The sequence below is a fragment of the Argentina anserina genome, chromosome 4, assembly GCF_933775445.1.
Source record: "Argentina anserina chromosome 4, drPotAnse1.1, whole genome shotgun sequence".
NCBI lineage: Eukaryota > Viridiplantae > Streptophyta > Magnoliopsida > Rosales > Rosaceae > Argentina > Argentina anserina.
Window position 1 is genome coordinate 10,176,512 of NC_065875.1, and position 13,384 is coordinate 10,189,895.

The following is a 13,384-nucleotide window of genomic DNA, read 5'->3' on the forward strand; positions in this document are numbered from 1 at the left end:
CGATTTCATCATTCCCCACCTATCAATAGCCTTCAAGCACGCTTGTGAAGAAGGTTTCATCCATAGAAGTCTCGGCTACACTTGTGGATTGCTTGATTTATAAAGTGTAACCATGATTCACTCTTGTTTAATTTCGGTTTTGGTTTTATTCTTGTTCTTGGATGAAGCTTGCGATTTGTGTAGTGCAATCTTGTTTCAATTTTGTCTATGAAATAGCTACTTGATTCAATGTGTATAAAGGATTCGAAAATTGTTTTGGTTTTATGGAATTTCTGTTTTGGTTTCTGCCGAATGTATGTATGTTCAAATTTCGATTTCTAAGTGTTATGACTATGCTTGTAGCATGATATTTAGGTTGTTGGATTAAAGAATTATGCTAAGAACATGTTTATTCTTGTTTATGTGATTTTCGAATTGCATGGTTGTTGGTTAAGTAAGTGACATACTTGATGAATTCAATGTGCATGGCCTTTGGGAATTACATGATTAAGATGAACATGTTAGATTTCGATTATGGCTGCTTGGTTTTGATCGAATGTGTTAAGTGTCTATGTGTTTAGGTTACTGCTTAGAAACCTAAATGCATGATCCATCCTTGGTTGTTCATTACATAGTCTCGGCATGATTCTAATAGGAAGTCATAGAGCTTGGTTCGATCCCTTTATATGATTTGTTGTGGTGATTGTTTATGTGTTGGTTGGTTGATCACATGTATATATTAGTTTAGGTTTTATTTACTGTTTTTATGATTCAATCCAAAACTTATATCAAACCATTTATATCTTTATGAATTCGTGTTAAGTGTTGTGATCCTAAGCCCTGGCTGGATCCCCGGTTTGTGAACGATACCCTCTTGCTTTATACTACTATAATGTGTTCATGGTTAAATATTGATGTCGAGTAATCGAGCATTCATCAGTTTACCTTCGAGTGCAGAAGATATATGTTAGCTATAAAATGTTAAAATAAACAAACTCCAATATGGGCTAACTACGCTATGTCATAAACACTTAACGGTGTTAATAGAGTTAACTGTTTTATATACCAAAGCTGCATAAGATTCAAAACTTAAAGTACCAAAGTGATGTTTTAAAACATGAGGTACAACGACAATATACTAGATACAGTTGAGACAAATCTCCCTACGATATAAGTGATAACACCCCTATTTGATGGGGAATTGGGAAAGCAACCTTTTGGGTTCTTATCGAGTTGTGTTGTAAATTCACTAAATTGTAATGAAGTGAGTTAAGTCCAAAATGTTCCAAATTCGCGCGATAAGTCCCTCCACCTCCGCGCTCGCTACTCTTATTAGCAGAACACAGTTGCTCAACACTTACCGAAGAAGAAGAACAACAACAACTATGTCCAAAACACCAACAGGTTCTCACTTTATTCATACTACTCCTTTGGGTATTTTATGGGTTTTGTTTTAATCTTCTGAATAGCTTCAGACCCCGCCGTTTCGAAGCCGGAGCTTCGTGTTTTTGCCAAGAGAAAGAGACTGAAGACGACGGAGCAACAGCTACACACAGTAGACAAAGTGAGAAGACAACTGTATTTATGTTTTGTTTTAATGGTTTGTTGGATCACTACACATGAAGGTGATGAAGCTTAGCCCCCTTGTTCTCTTTCATGTGCAGATTGAAGTCCTGCCTGACATTGAAGAATTTGCCTACAGAAGTGAGAGTTCATCTACTTATTCAAGTAAGCACTTCTTCTAAGAACTTCTATGTTGTAGGTTTCATGGTTATTATTCTTATTGTAGGGTCTCTCTTCTTTCTGCATTGTTTGGTTTCTCCTTGACTAAGCTCTTATATTTGACTAGAGAAACTGTACGTCATTTTTGGGTTAAATGTGCTCTTCCCCATCGGTGTAACTTGTGCATTTCAGTTAACATAGGTAAGCCACCTGCGCACTGGGAGATAGTCCTTGAAGGGATTCGCAAAATGAGGTCTTCTGAAGATGCACCTGTTGACAGTATGGGTTGTGAGAAAGCCGGAAGTGCTCTCCCTCCAAAGGTATAATTTTGCTTGTGGTGAAAAGTGGAATGAATGTGTATTGGGCTAGGTTTGGAGGAGTTCTTAACATGGAATCTTACTGGATTCCACTGCCTCCTTCCGTAATGCTGTCTTATATCAGCTTGAATGATTTTGTATAGGATTGCTTCATAAACCCTTAATCGCCAGGATCCTAGTATATATCTAGCAGAAGTACAGAACCATAGTTTAACCTGTGCCACTCCCAGTACTAAATAGCTTCAGAAATCAATTGTATGATAGATATTGTTGATCTGTGCTATTTCATTGAAGATCTACGTCATGTATGAATCATAGCATGAGCATTGATCTGTCATTTAACATATTAATATTAGGAGAGAAGATTTGCTGTCTTGGTATCCTCCCTACTGTCAAGCCAAACGAAGGACCAAGTTACTCATGGTACGTATGTACGTAGTTTTTGTTCACTTGTTGAGGAGCAAGTTTGTAGACTTTCGAGTTCAACCACTGGTTTTTTGGTAGTCTGGTTGGTAAATTTTATCAATTTCCACTAGTTTCATTGACTGACTATAATGTTTATCACAACTTGAGTTAAAGTATTGACATCAGTTTCCATTGCGGAAATTCATCTTCTCAAGCTTGAACGTGTTTAAATAAAGGAGATTGATATGAGAGAAAAACTGGATCATGTCATGAAATATTGGATCCTAATATGGTTGAATGAAAATGCGTGACATCTTGTTAAGAGAAATAAAGAAGTAAAAATGAAATGAAAATGATTGGGATACAAATGACCATAACATAGTTATAATTTAAAACTTATATGTTATCACAATTTACTATTTTTGTTCATGCTTATGATTGCTTATAAAACAGTCTAGAATATTTTTTTTCTTCTATTTTTCCTTTGAGATGAAAATTTGGGCTAAAGGAGTATAACTGTATAAGATAGCCAGAAGTTGTGGAGCTTATCTGTATTTTTACAGCTTGAGGGTATTGTGCTGGTCTCATATAAACAAGATAGGAGTATTAGGAGGTGGATGTTGGAAGCTTCGGCTGAACTTTATTGCTTTCTCTAAGATGGCCCGTTTGATTTTTCATTCTCTAATTGGAAGGTTGGAAAGGCTGGTTTTTATTGTTACCCTTGGTAAGGTATGTACTTGTTTTGGTTCAAAGGAGATGACACTACGATTGTCTTTCCCCTCAGTGTAGCATGTGCAAAGCTGAATCTGAGTGTGAATCATTTGTTTTTGTAGTACAGCTTTTTTGGAGGCAGAAAATGGTGGTTTGGTCTTAATAGATGTGCTATAATGGCAGTGATTCAGGTCATTAAATGGAGACAAACAATATATTTTAAAACTTGAGTGGTATCAACTTGATAGGATAGAGTTTACTTCTAAGATTACTTATGGGATTCGGTATCTTCGGTTCTTAGAAACAGTTCACTTGTTTGCTATTCACTTGGCTTCTGTTTTGTTCTTCTTTGCCTAGTGTTTTTGCTGGCGTTATTATCAAACTGAATCTACCGGTTAGGCTGGTTCAGCTGGTAAATTTATGAACACATAACTTGTCTATCGAAATCTTATAAAATCGTTTAAGCAATGTTGATCCCAAATGTGTGTAATGTTATCCACAATGCTTTATTATGTTCTCTAAGTTGCTTTCTATCTTAGTCAGAGTCTTATTCCTTCCATGTGATGTGATGGTATGTTTGGAATTTAGGAGCCATTCAGCGTCTCCTTCAAAATGGCTTGCTCTCTGCCGATGCCATTGACAAAGGTGATGAAGCAACCATTAAAAGCTTGATTTACCCGGTATGCTCATTTTAGTTCCCGTTAAAAAATTGGTGTTTGGCACTTTCTTATTTTGACCTGCATTATATTACGTACTTGTGAAAATATTTAACTTTTGCAACTAATTCAATATTTATTACCTAGAGTTTGAATGTTTGATGTTTTAATTATAAATATGTAGGTTGGCTTTTATACGAGAAAGGCTAGTAACTTGAAGAAAATTGCAAACATCTGTCTTGTCAAGTACGATGGAGATATACCTAGTTCATTGGAGGAACTACTCTCACTTCCAGGAATAGGTCCTAAGATGGCTCATTTGGTAGGGCTCTAGTTTCAACTCTATTCTATTAGCATGCCATTTCAGGTTCTCTAAATGTTCTGGTATATGTTTTAGGTTATGAATGTCGCTTGGGACAATGTTCAAGGGATATGTGTAGATACCCACGTGCACCGAATTTGCAACCGCCTTGGCTGGGTGTCAAGAGCAGGTAGAAAACAGGTAGTTCTTATCTCTTGTAAAGAACACATGTGGTGTACTCAACCTTCTGCATTCTTGTAATGAGTCTATATCACCGTGGAAACTGCTCTTTCCTCTGCTATTTGTGACTATTCTGACATAAGATGTTATAAATCTTGTCAAGACTTTTGCAATGTAACCCATCAGACTGATATCATTGCATGAAATACTGTTCTTCATTCTCTTTGCTAGAAAACATCAAACCCTGAGGAAACGAGAGAAGCATTGCAATTGTGGCTTCCAAAGGAAGAATGGGTTCCCATAAACCCTCTTTTGGTATGCATGTTATTCTTGTTTATGGAAATCCAAATTCTTAGAGATCAGTCAAAATAAATATAGTCACTGCAAAAAATCACTCATTGTTTAGGCATTTGGTTGTTGTCATCAATACTCAGCTATAGTGGCTGGACTTATCTGTTGGCACAGTCCAAATGACCAAACAATTCACAGTATGACATTAACTCAGAGTTAATCCTGATTAGGTACCTAAAAGGTTTGTATTGCATAATTTCAATGAATCGTATGGCAAAATTCCATTTGTTGAGTTATGTTGCATGGTTATCGGGTAGGACAGAATTTATTTTTTGTCGACTTGAACCCTTACTAGCCATGGTATTAAGCATGTGTAGTTAGGTTAACAAAAACATGAGACCATCAAATTCAGTTTCATCTTCATGACTCGACTCATTCAATGATTAAAAGTCATTACAGAGATCTATCTTCTCATACCCACTAGGACACTACTAAATAGGGGTAAAGGAGGGATATATACTGGATCTTTATGTAAACATTACTACTCACATTGTTTTGATTTTAGTGAATTTGAATCTACTGCTATACTTAAAAGTTAAAACTCTATGGACAGTTAAATTGTGGTTCTAACACGAATTATAGAAGGTTATTGAATTTTCAAACTTTGTCTCTAACTCTCTATACCCTGTAGTTCTGTAACCATGTGCTACTTTGTTTATGTTAAGATTGTTTTCTTTCCCATATTCTAAGAAAATCTTTTATAGTAGACACTAGGCAGGTGCTCGAATGGTTTTTTTTATTTATTTCTTCTCTGCTCTCATCTGAACAGGTGGGATTCGGACAGACAGTTTGCACTCCGCTCAGACCTCGCTGTGGAGTCTGCAGTGTAAGTGAATTCTGCCCATCTGCATTCAAAGAGGCCTCAAGTCCATTGTCCAAGACAAAGAAATCTGGTTTGAGCAAGAAACTTTGACAAGTTGATCCTCGGAGTGGGCAGAAGCAGTTTATGTTTTGCTGCAGCCTGCCTTTTGTGCATATCCCGATAGGATACTTTTTGTGCATATTCCGTAGGAGAAAGGACATGGACATTAGGAAAGGGGATAGACTGATCTTTTTTGTGAATAAATTAAAATCAACATTTGTTATACATTCAGAAGGCTGAAATCTAGATTGCTTCTTTTTTGTGTCGAATTTGAAGATCAGAATTTATTACTGATTATTTCTTGAGCGGATGCTGAAATATTGCAGCAAAAGGTTAACGACTCGAGTAAACAATTTAGAGGCTACCCCTGTGATGAAATTCTAGAATCATATTCTGCCAAAAAAACCTGAGGTGGAACTGGTAATTGACTTTCAAATAACATAGGCTTTCGTGATTTTAGTCTGCACCATAATTTTTCTGTGTATTTTGGGCGCAAATCACTGACAAAGTGACGAGTAACATTTTCGCTTCTCCAAAGGGAAGAAAAGAAAACAGTTCCAAGATGTGACATTGATGTTTCTCAAGTTTACAACAGAAAAATCTGAAAATATAATGATGGGAGTTCGGCCGGATGAACAACATAATTAAGAAACTAAAGGGACATCTTAGAGGGGCATTCAATACAAATAAGAAGTGTGTTCTTCATAAAAAAGCATGCCTTTTCAACCTCAGGAGCTTGAAAACACCTCTACAATGACATCAAATTGTCTTAAGCAAGCAAAACATAAACATCAACTCTACGAAAATTTATCAAAAATAACATAATTTGTAGCACAGAAACAGTTGAGATTTTAGTATTCATACAACCGTGTTTGGCAATCCCACTCTTCAAGATTAAAATGTCAGTTGTGTGACTGTTTACACGGGGTGAAGTTTCTTCACATATAATGATGAAAAACTCCAGGTCCATGAGCACATCTCTATGATGCAAAAGTCAGATGATCCACTCACTAACTCTTAAGCTTTTTGGAAATGCCTGCTCTCATACCACTTCCAATAGTTGGCTCGTAATGGATCGAAAATTTGCAGCACAACACAAGCAGCTTTTGCTACATCAATATCTCTTGGTTGGGACTCTGAAGTTCGTAGAGCATCCACAGCATCTGTAAACTCTTGATTTGGTTGGAAACCATGGGAGATGAGATCCAAAAGTGTGCTCAAAGCAAACACACAGTTGGTTTTGGCTTTTAAACTCTCCAAGCATACTGAAGAAATTTGAGGATTGTTTACCCAAGAGGAATCATCATCCTTGTAAAGCCCTCGAAGATACCTCCATGAGCTTTCATTCTCAGGGCGGGAAGCAATGGCATTGATAGTATAACACACTTCCGACTCTCTCATAGGTTTCAGACCTCCCAGGAATGGAGATCTTGTAATGACAAAATATCTCTGAATATAAACATAAGCAGGTCATGAAACACAACATGTACGCCAAAAAGCAGTAAACAAAAATAGTGAAGTGGACACAATTTCACCGAAATCAAAAGGGTGATATAAGTAGAGAATCATATTGTAATTATTATCATTTTAATAAAAAACTGTGCTTAATAATTAACTTTTGCAGTTGAAAAATGTGGACAGCATGGTGGGGCTGCCTTCTTTTCTTTATTGAAACAGTCCATTTGGTTAGTCAGATTTCTATTTTCGAAGATATAATTTCTGGTGCTTTTTTAACATCCTAATGAAATCCCATCTGCTTCTACCCCTTAATCAGACAGAAACCCAGGTCACAAAACAAGCCCTAGTTCTCCTCCCAAAAGACACCATATCCAACCAAACTCTATGCCTAGTTTTCTCCCATCTGACACCATATCCAGACCAATTTCTCACCATAACTCTTTCTATGTTGAATCCAGAGAAAATAATAGCTCTACACCTCCAGTTTGTAAGGACCACATTATATTTCTTCTAATGAACAAACCGCACGCAGCAAACTATACAGTATAGAATGTAAAAGGATCCAATGTAAAATAAAGTAAAAAGGAGTTGAGGGAAAATCTGCTTTACCCATAGCAAATATAGTCAACAAAAATATACCTATGCAGTGGCTAAATCGACTTGGCTACCTATGGTCTGTTATATATGAATCAAAATCTTTTGTTGGGCAAATAAATAAACACCATTTCCTCAATGCTAGAACTTTTGTAGACAGGGAAGAAAGAACTTGCAAGTCCAAACAATTGCCGATGTTTTCAAAGGTGATCAGTGCCCCTAGAGACCTAACTAAAACTTGAAGACTAATAAGCAGTCATGCAATCATAATAATCAAAGGAACATATCATACACATACGAACATTCAATGCAAAAAGAAGCTTTCACTGCATTCATTCCACTATCGCCATTATAACCATTAGCTGTTATAGATTTAACTGAACAATAATCCCCAAACTCCTAATACTTTGTAGCCTGTTTAGCTGTAAATACCTGATTCCAAGCAGAATTGTTAAAAATGTCTTCTTCAAGAAGCTGATTACAATAGTCAAGTTCCTCTTCCCACCCGCCAAGTGCTTGAAGAACCCACTGCATCCAGAACCAAACATCTGTGTCAAAAACCCAAACACATATAGCAAGCACTAGTGCTTACACCAGCATCTAATCAACCAAGATAATTGCTTGATACGATAATTCACATATATCCATGCATTCAGCACAACAGAGCCAAAGAACGAACACGAACCTGCCTATGAGACCAAGCATGATAATGCTTAGCATCAATGGAAAGTATCTTCTTAGTGAATCTAAGTTCCTCTGACGTAGCACTAGTCCCCAATTTCTCAGCCACCCACCGCCTATGATGCCTACAACAGATCATCCTTCATAAGACTAGACGAAAACTCCGAAAACCAAATTTACTTAGAACCAGTGAAACCAGTCAGACCAAACACAGTCAAAGACAAAACTCAAACTCACCACAGCTGATAATTCTTGGAGCTTCCCTCAGCAATATGTTCGGTAAGAGCAAGTTCGCTCCGCAAATCACGATCGAGCGCCTCAAGCACTAGGCGCCTGAAGTGCCATACCTACAAAACAAACGCACCAACTTCAGAATCGAATTCGGAAATAGAGGAATAGTGGTGATGTAGTGGAACTGACGGTGTAGTTGCCGGGGTTGAACTCGATGGCGATGGAGGTGAGGTGAAGGGCGCGAAGGGAACGCTCGTCGGCTTTGTAGAGGGCACGGAAGTAGTCCATGGTCTCTCGGAACTCTTCCTTGTAGGATATGGGAACCACCGGGTTCGGGCCGTCGTCTTGCTCAACCGGGATCACGTCTGAGAACTCCGCTCGGTTCCTTAATGGGACCCATCGCTCCTCTTCGTCCGACATTCCCTTTCTCTTCCTAAAACCCTAGATCCCTATTTCTTCTCTTCTCCCTGTATATAGAATTAGATTTGTGTTCTTCCCCATATGAAGCCAGAAGCGTATAAAGGAATTTCATGTTGAATTTCTTTTGTTTTTCTTTTTTGATAAATATGAAAATTGAAATAGATAGACCATAGCCAAGATTTAGTTTTTTACTAAGAATTTAGGCTGATGGTGCCATTTTAGTGGCATGATCTTTCTCCTTAAGCGTTCATTCAATTATTTAAATATTATTTTTTTAAATGACGTATTAATCAATTAATTTGTGGTTGATATATACTGAGTATTGTGCTCCGTATGAATGTAGTCTATAGTGCGATTTTGCCAGAACCAATTTAACGTACATTTTGCACATTGAATATATATGTGTTTTCCATTGTAATTTTTTTTTTAAGAATGAAAAGCAATGTATTAAAAATAATCTACAACATCCTGAAGATATATTATAAGAGATTCCACTAATCTTAAACAGTTAAAATGTTTATAAGTATCTGTCATTGTAGAAGAAAACTCATATATGGCATCTTGAAAGCCATACCACTCTCCCCAAATTTTTCTGGCTTACAACCAAACTTGAAGTCCAAATATGGTGTGGTTAATTTCCGTATATAAAATTTCTCTATTGACAATAAAGACATTATGTTCATTTGATGCTCAAAGCCTCAACTGTGTCTTAAGTAAAATCCTAATGTAATTCTATAAACTCATATATGCAGTTTATGGAGAAAATTGGTCTAGCTAGTAACATAATACAGTTTTAGAACAATAGAGTGCTAGACATAGGCACATAGCTCACCACTCCCAAACTAATGCCGGCAAGGCTCGGTTACATTTCCCCTTATGCCTTTGACGTCAAAACCAACTGGGGTCTTATATAAAAGATGACATCTTCTCAGATGAGCTTCCTGTATATAAATCTACTATATATGAGATGTCTAGCACCACCTCGCATTCATTTAGTAAATTGCTTTCAACCGATGAAGTATGCATTTAAGCTATCAATTATTAAACGGATGAATTCTCCATTGAAACACAACTACCAAATTTCCAATTGTCCATTAAGAACCCGGAAAGAAAGAAATTAGACTGGATCGAATGAAGAGGCAAAAAGGGATGGAAGAGCATGCTCAAACCCGTGGGCGGTTTCTTTCTTTTCTTCTCTGCTGAATTGGTTTATATATCAAGTTCTACAAACACACAACCCTCGAAGGAAACCCAACCCCCTAAGCACCGTTTAGAAGAAGATTTTGGATGTGAACAGTACCCACTGGTGAACAGTAGGATTAAACCGTGCCGCTTGTGAACAGCCATATGTGAACAGTAGACTTGAACAGCACACAATACCTTTTTTGAACAGTAATCCCGGCTTCGAACCATGATGAGAACATTACAGTGCACTGTAGCATATGAATAGTCACAGTGTAGCTTATGAACAGTAAAGGACACTTCGCTTTCTTCATTACAGATACACCTAATCGATTGAGAATCATATTTGTCTCTCGGAGATGCAACTCTATTTGCGCCGGAGAATGGCTTTTGTTTTTTTAAATTCGTCTCAAAGACCAAATAAAACCCTTTTCTGACCCAACTGAGTTACAACTAAGCCATCTAGAGCCTCCACATGTTCACTTAACTCGCACACTATGCACTTCATGGTACATGGGAGTAGATCACACAACTCCAATTTGATCTCACATCAATTTTCACAACAGTTTACGAAACACCTCAGCTGATTACTCTCGCAGCAGTTTTAAAAACAATTATACTTATAGTAGTTTCAAAAACAATCATGCCCACAACATTGCTGTACTAAATTAGGCCTTAACCTGCTTTGATCGACTAAGTACATAATTGAGCTGACAACTAATCCGTATTTTGTAATATCCCAATTTTTTAAGTATGTGAAATTCTTTTTTTTTTTTGAGAAATAGAAAGTAGATGTGTCCACGAGTTCACCATATTTTTTGGTGAATTTGTTCAAATTCCGAACTATTTTTAACAATTTTTTGAAGTTTATCAGAAAATACCCGAGATGACGATGAGGTGTCATCTCATTGGTCCAAAACTTAGCTTAATTGCTAAGTATTTCAGTCCAGCCGTGTCACATTTCCTTCATGTGTCATTAGGACATATGTGAGATGAAGAGAAAAGGTTGGTGTGGCTATGTGGTAATGACATGTGGCGGCCATGGCCACGTGTCAAGTTCAAACTAGCCACATTTTCTATTGTGCGTCTCTCTCGTCTCTCTTTCTCTAATTTTATATTATTCTATTAGTTTTGCGACGAAACTTCCACGTATCATAATTTTTGATCCATAACTTCAATTCGCAATGCGCGAGTGGCTACGGATTCATATCGGCGTACTATTTTTATCTTAGAGGTTTTGGCTAGATCCAATGGTGGTTTCTAGAAGACTCGTTTAAGTGTCTTGGTTTACGATCTGGGTAACGATTCGTATTCTCGAGGTGAGTGGTTTATGTAATGTGTTTCAAATGTTTTTATATGCTTTAAAAATAGTCGAAAAGCATGATTTTGATCTATTTATGAGATATCTCTCTATTTTTCAAGTGAAGCATGTCGATTTGTGAACTATGTTGAGATTATATGTATTATGGTGTTGGATCTATTGTTTGACTAGTCATGGAATATTTGAACTTCTTGATTGGGTTATGCCGAAATAAGGATGTGACACACAAAGGTATAGGGCAAGAGGCCATTAGGTGCCCCTGAGAATCACTAAATTAAAGGATAACCAATAAGAAGAGATGGTGCAATGTGAACTGTGCGTATATGATATACTGTTTTTCATATAGCATGAGTAAAATGACACAGCTTTGCTGACATATTACATTACCCACTCACTGCGCGAGTGGTTTTGTTCACCCACCTATTTATACACTCTTTTACATAGAAGGGGTAGATTTTTCGAGTCAGGAAGAGAGTAGACAAGCCTAGCTAGAGTGAAGCGCTTAGAAATAAGTTGTGTTTATATTTTTATATCATTCTGCGCTATAACATCCAAGTCGTGCTCCTCGGGCCAGCGTCTAGTGGGGGTAATACCCGCTAACCTTGGGACCAAGGCATGACAAAAATTCTCCTTGTTGTATGCTTCTTTTCTTTTTGAGAATTTCTGAAAATTCAAATTAAATGTGGGTAAATGAACAAAGACATGATTTATTCAAAATCTTTCTTTCCCCTAGAAACATAAAAACTTGAATTCATCAAGTTACATAATTCCAACACTCCAAAAAATTGAAGCTAACAAGCTTAAATGGATATAGGACACCACATTCATTCATATATAAGCTATGAAGAATATATGTATCTTCTCAAGCAACAAAACAATATAGAGTCCATTGAAATGGCAATAACGGTTCAACTGTTTTTTTTCATGCCCGATTTGAATAAGCCTAATACAAAGCTACATCTCGCAACCTGTTCTCAATGATGTTAGGCATCCGGGTCACTTGTCACACCCAAAAGCTCACCCTCCGACCTAATATCAATTGTTCCTTTCTTTCCAAGAAAATTGTTGACAATAATTCTTGAATTAATGTATACTTTTGTATATAATATATAAGTGTTGTTTTGGTTAAGACCTTGAATATTGGTGATACTCACATAACAATGAGAAAGGTACTAATTAGATTTGTGTATAGTCCACTGATATTGACTCAAACTTGTCCATATTTTCTATAACATGTTGCAATGAAACAAAACATTAATAGTACAAAATTCAAAAATGTTGCTACACTTCCCATATAAGACCCAGTTCATCATATTTGTTGAACCAACAATTCTCCCACCGATGGTATATGCCTCAGTTGCCTAACCCTTAAGCATTGTTGTACTTTCTTCTGACCAAAGAACAAAAGAATCATCTTTTAGTTATACTAAGTAATTTGTTGACTATTATGAGGCTCCTCTGACTTGTTGATGTACAATAAAGATTAATAAGATAAAAACACCATAAGTATAATAATCCAAAGTCTGACTACAGACAACCATAGCAAAGAAACCAGATATATTCAGAAATCAGGGCCAACATCATAAGTCTGAGATAATAGAATAAAACTGCTTTGATTTGAAAATTCAGAAGAACAAAGAAAATATTGATGTGACTCAGATTATAAATCAAACACACGCATAAAAAGCACGAAAACAATGAACAATGAAAATTTTAGTATTAAAAAAAGTGTATATACAAAAAGACATACTAACTACAAAGTCTTTGTATGGTTGAAAGTATATATCAAATTCTGTAGGTTTCAAAATCAACTCTCTAACCATCTTGACCTCATTTTCTGGTTAACCTCTTCCCTTACGGTTGAAAGTATATATCAAATTGCTTTAGCTTTCAAAGTCAACTCTTTAACCATCTTGACCTCATTTTCTGGTCATCCTCTTCCCTTATGTACATGTAGATGCATATAAGCAATAATAGAATCATACCTTTAAGAATCACAATCAACAACGTAAT

The 13,384-nt window shown here is 36.6% G+C and overlaps 2 protein-coding genes across 5 annotated transcripts; one reads left to right on the forward strand and one right to left on the reverse strand.

Annotated features, from left to right (window-relative positions):
• Positions 1-1,164: 1,164 nt before the first annotated feature.
• Positions 1,165-5,821, forward strand: LOC126790851 (endonuclease III homolog 1, chloroplastic). Of its 4 annotated transcripts, none has more exons than XM_050517200.1 (10): positions 1,165-1,383; positions 1,449-1,543; positions 1,644-1,707; positions 1,894-2,021; positions 2,375-2,441; positions 3,723-3,814; positions 3,975-4,112; positions 4,188-4,292; positions 4,503-4,586; positions 5,392-5,821. In XM_050517200.1, exons 1-10 carry the CDS (start codon positions 1,260-1,262, stop codon positions 5,533-5,535), a joined length of 1,041 nt encoding a protein of 346 aa, XP_050373157.1. In that variant the 5' UTR covers positions 1,165-1,259; the 3' UTR covers positions 5,536-5,821. The 4 variants fall into 4 exon arrangements, with proteins under 4 accessions (XP_050373157.1, XP_050373159.1, XP_050373160.1 ...); XM_050517202.1 differs by having other exon boundaries at positions 1,455-1,543; XM_050517203.1 differs by lacking the exon at positions 4,503-4,586.
• Positions 5,822-6,147: 326 nt separating this feature from the next.
• LOC126790824 (protein farnesyltransferase/geranylgeranyltransferase type-1 subunit alpha) lies at positions 6,148-8,945 on the reverse strand. The gene is made up of 5 exons (XM_050517176.1): positions 8,638-8,945; positions 8,455-8,564; positions 8,222-8,342; positions 7,969-8,064; positions 6,148-6,933 (listed from the first exon to the last, which is right to left on the reverse strand). The coding sequence occupies exons 1-5, from the start codon at positions 8,866-8,868 to the stop codon at positions 6,502-6,504; spliced, it is 990 nt and encodes a 329-aa protein (XP_050373133.1). The 5' UTR covers positions 8,869-8,945; the 3' UTR covers positions 6,148-6,501.
• Positions 8,946-13,384: the final 4,439 nt, after the last annotated feature.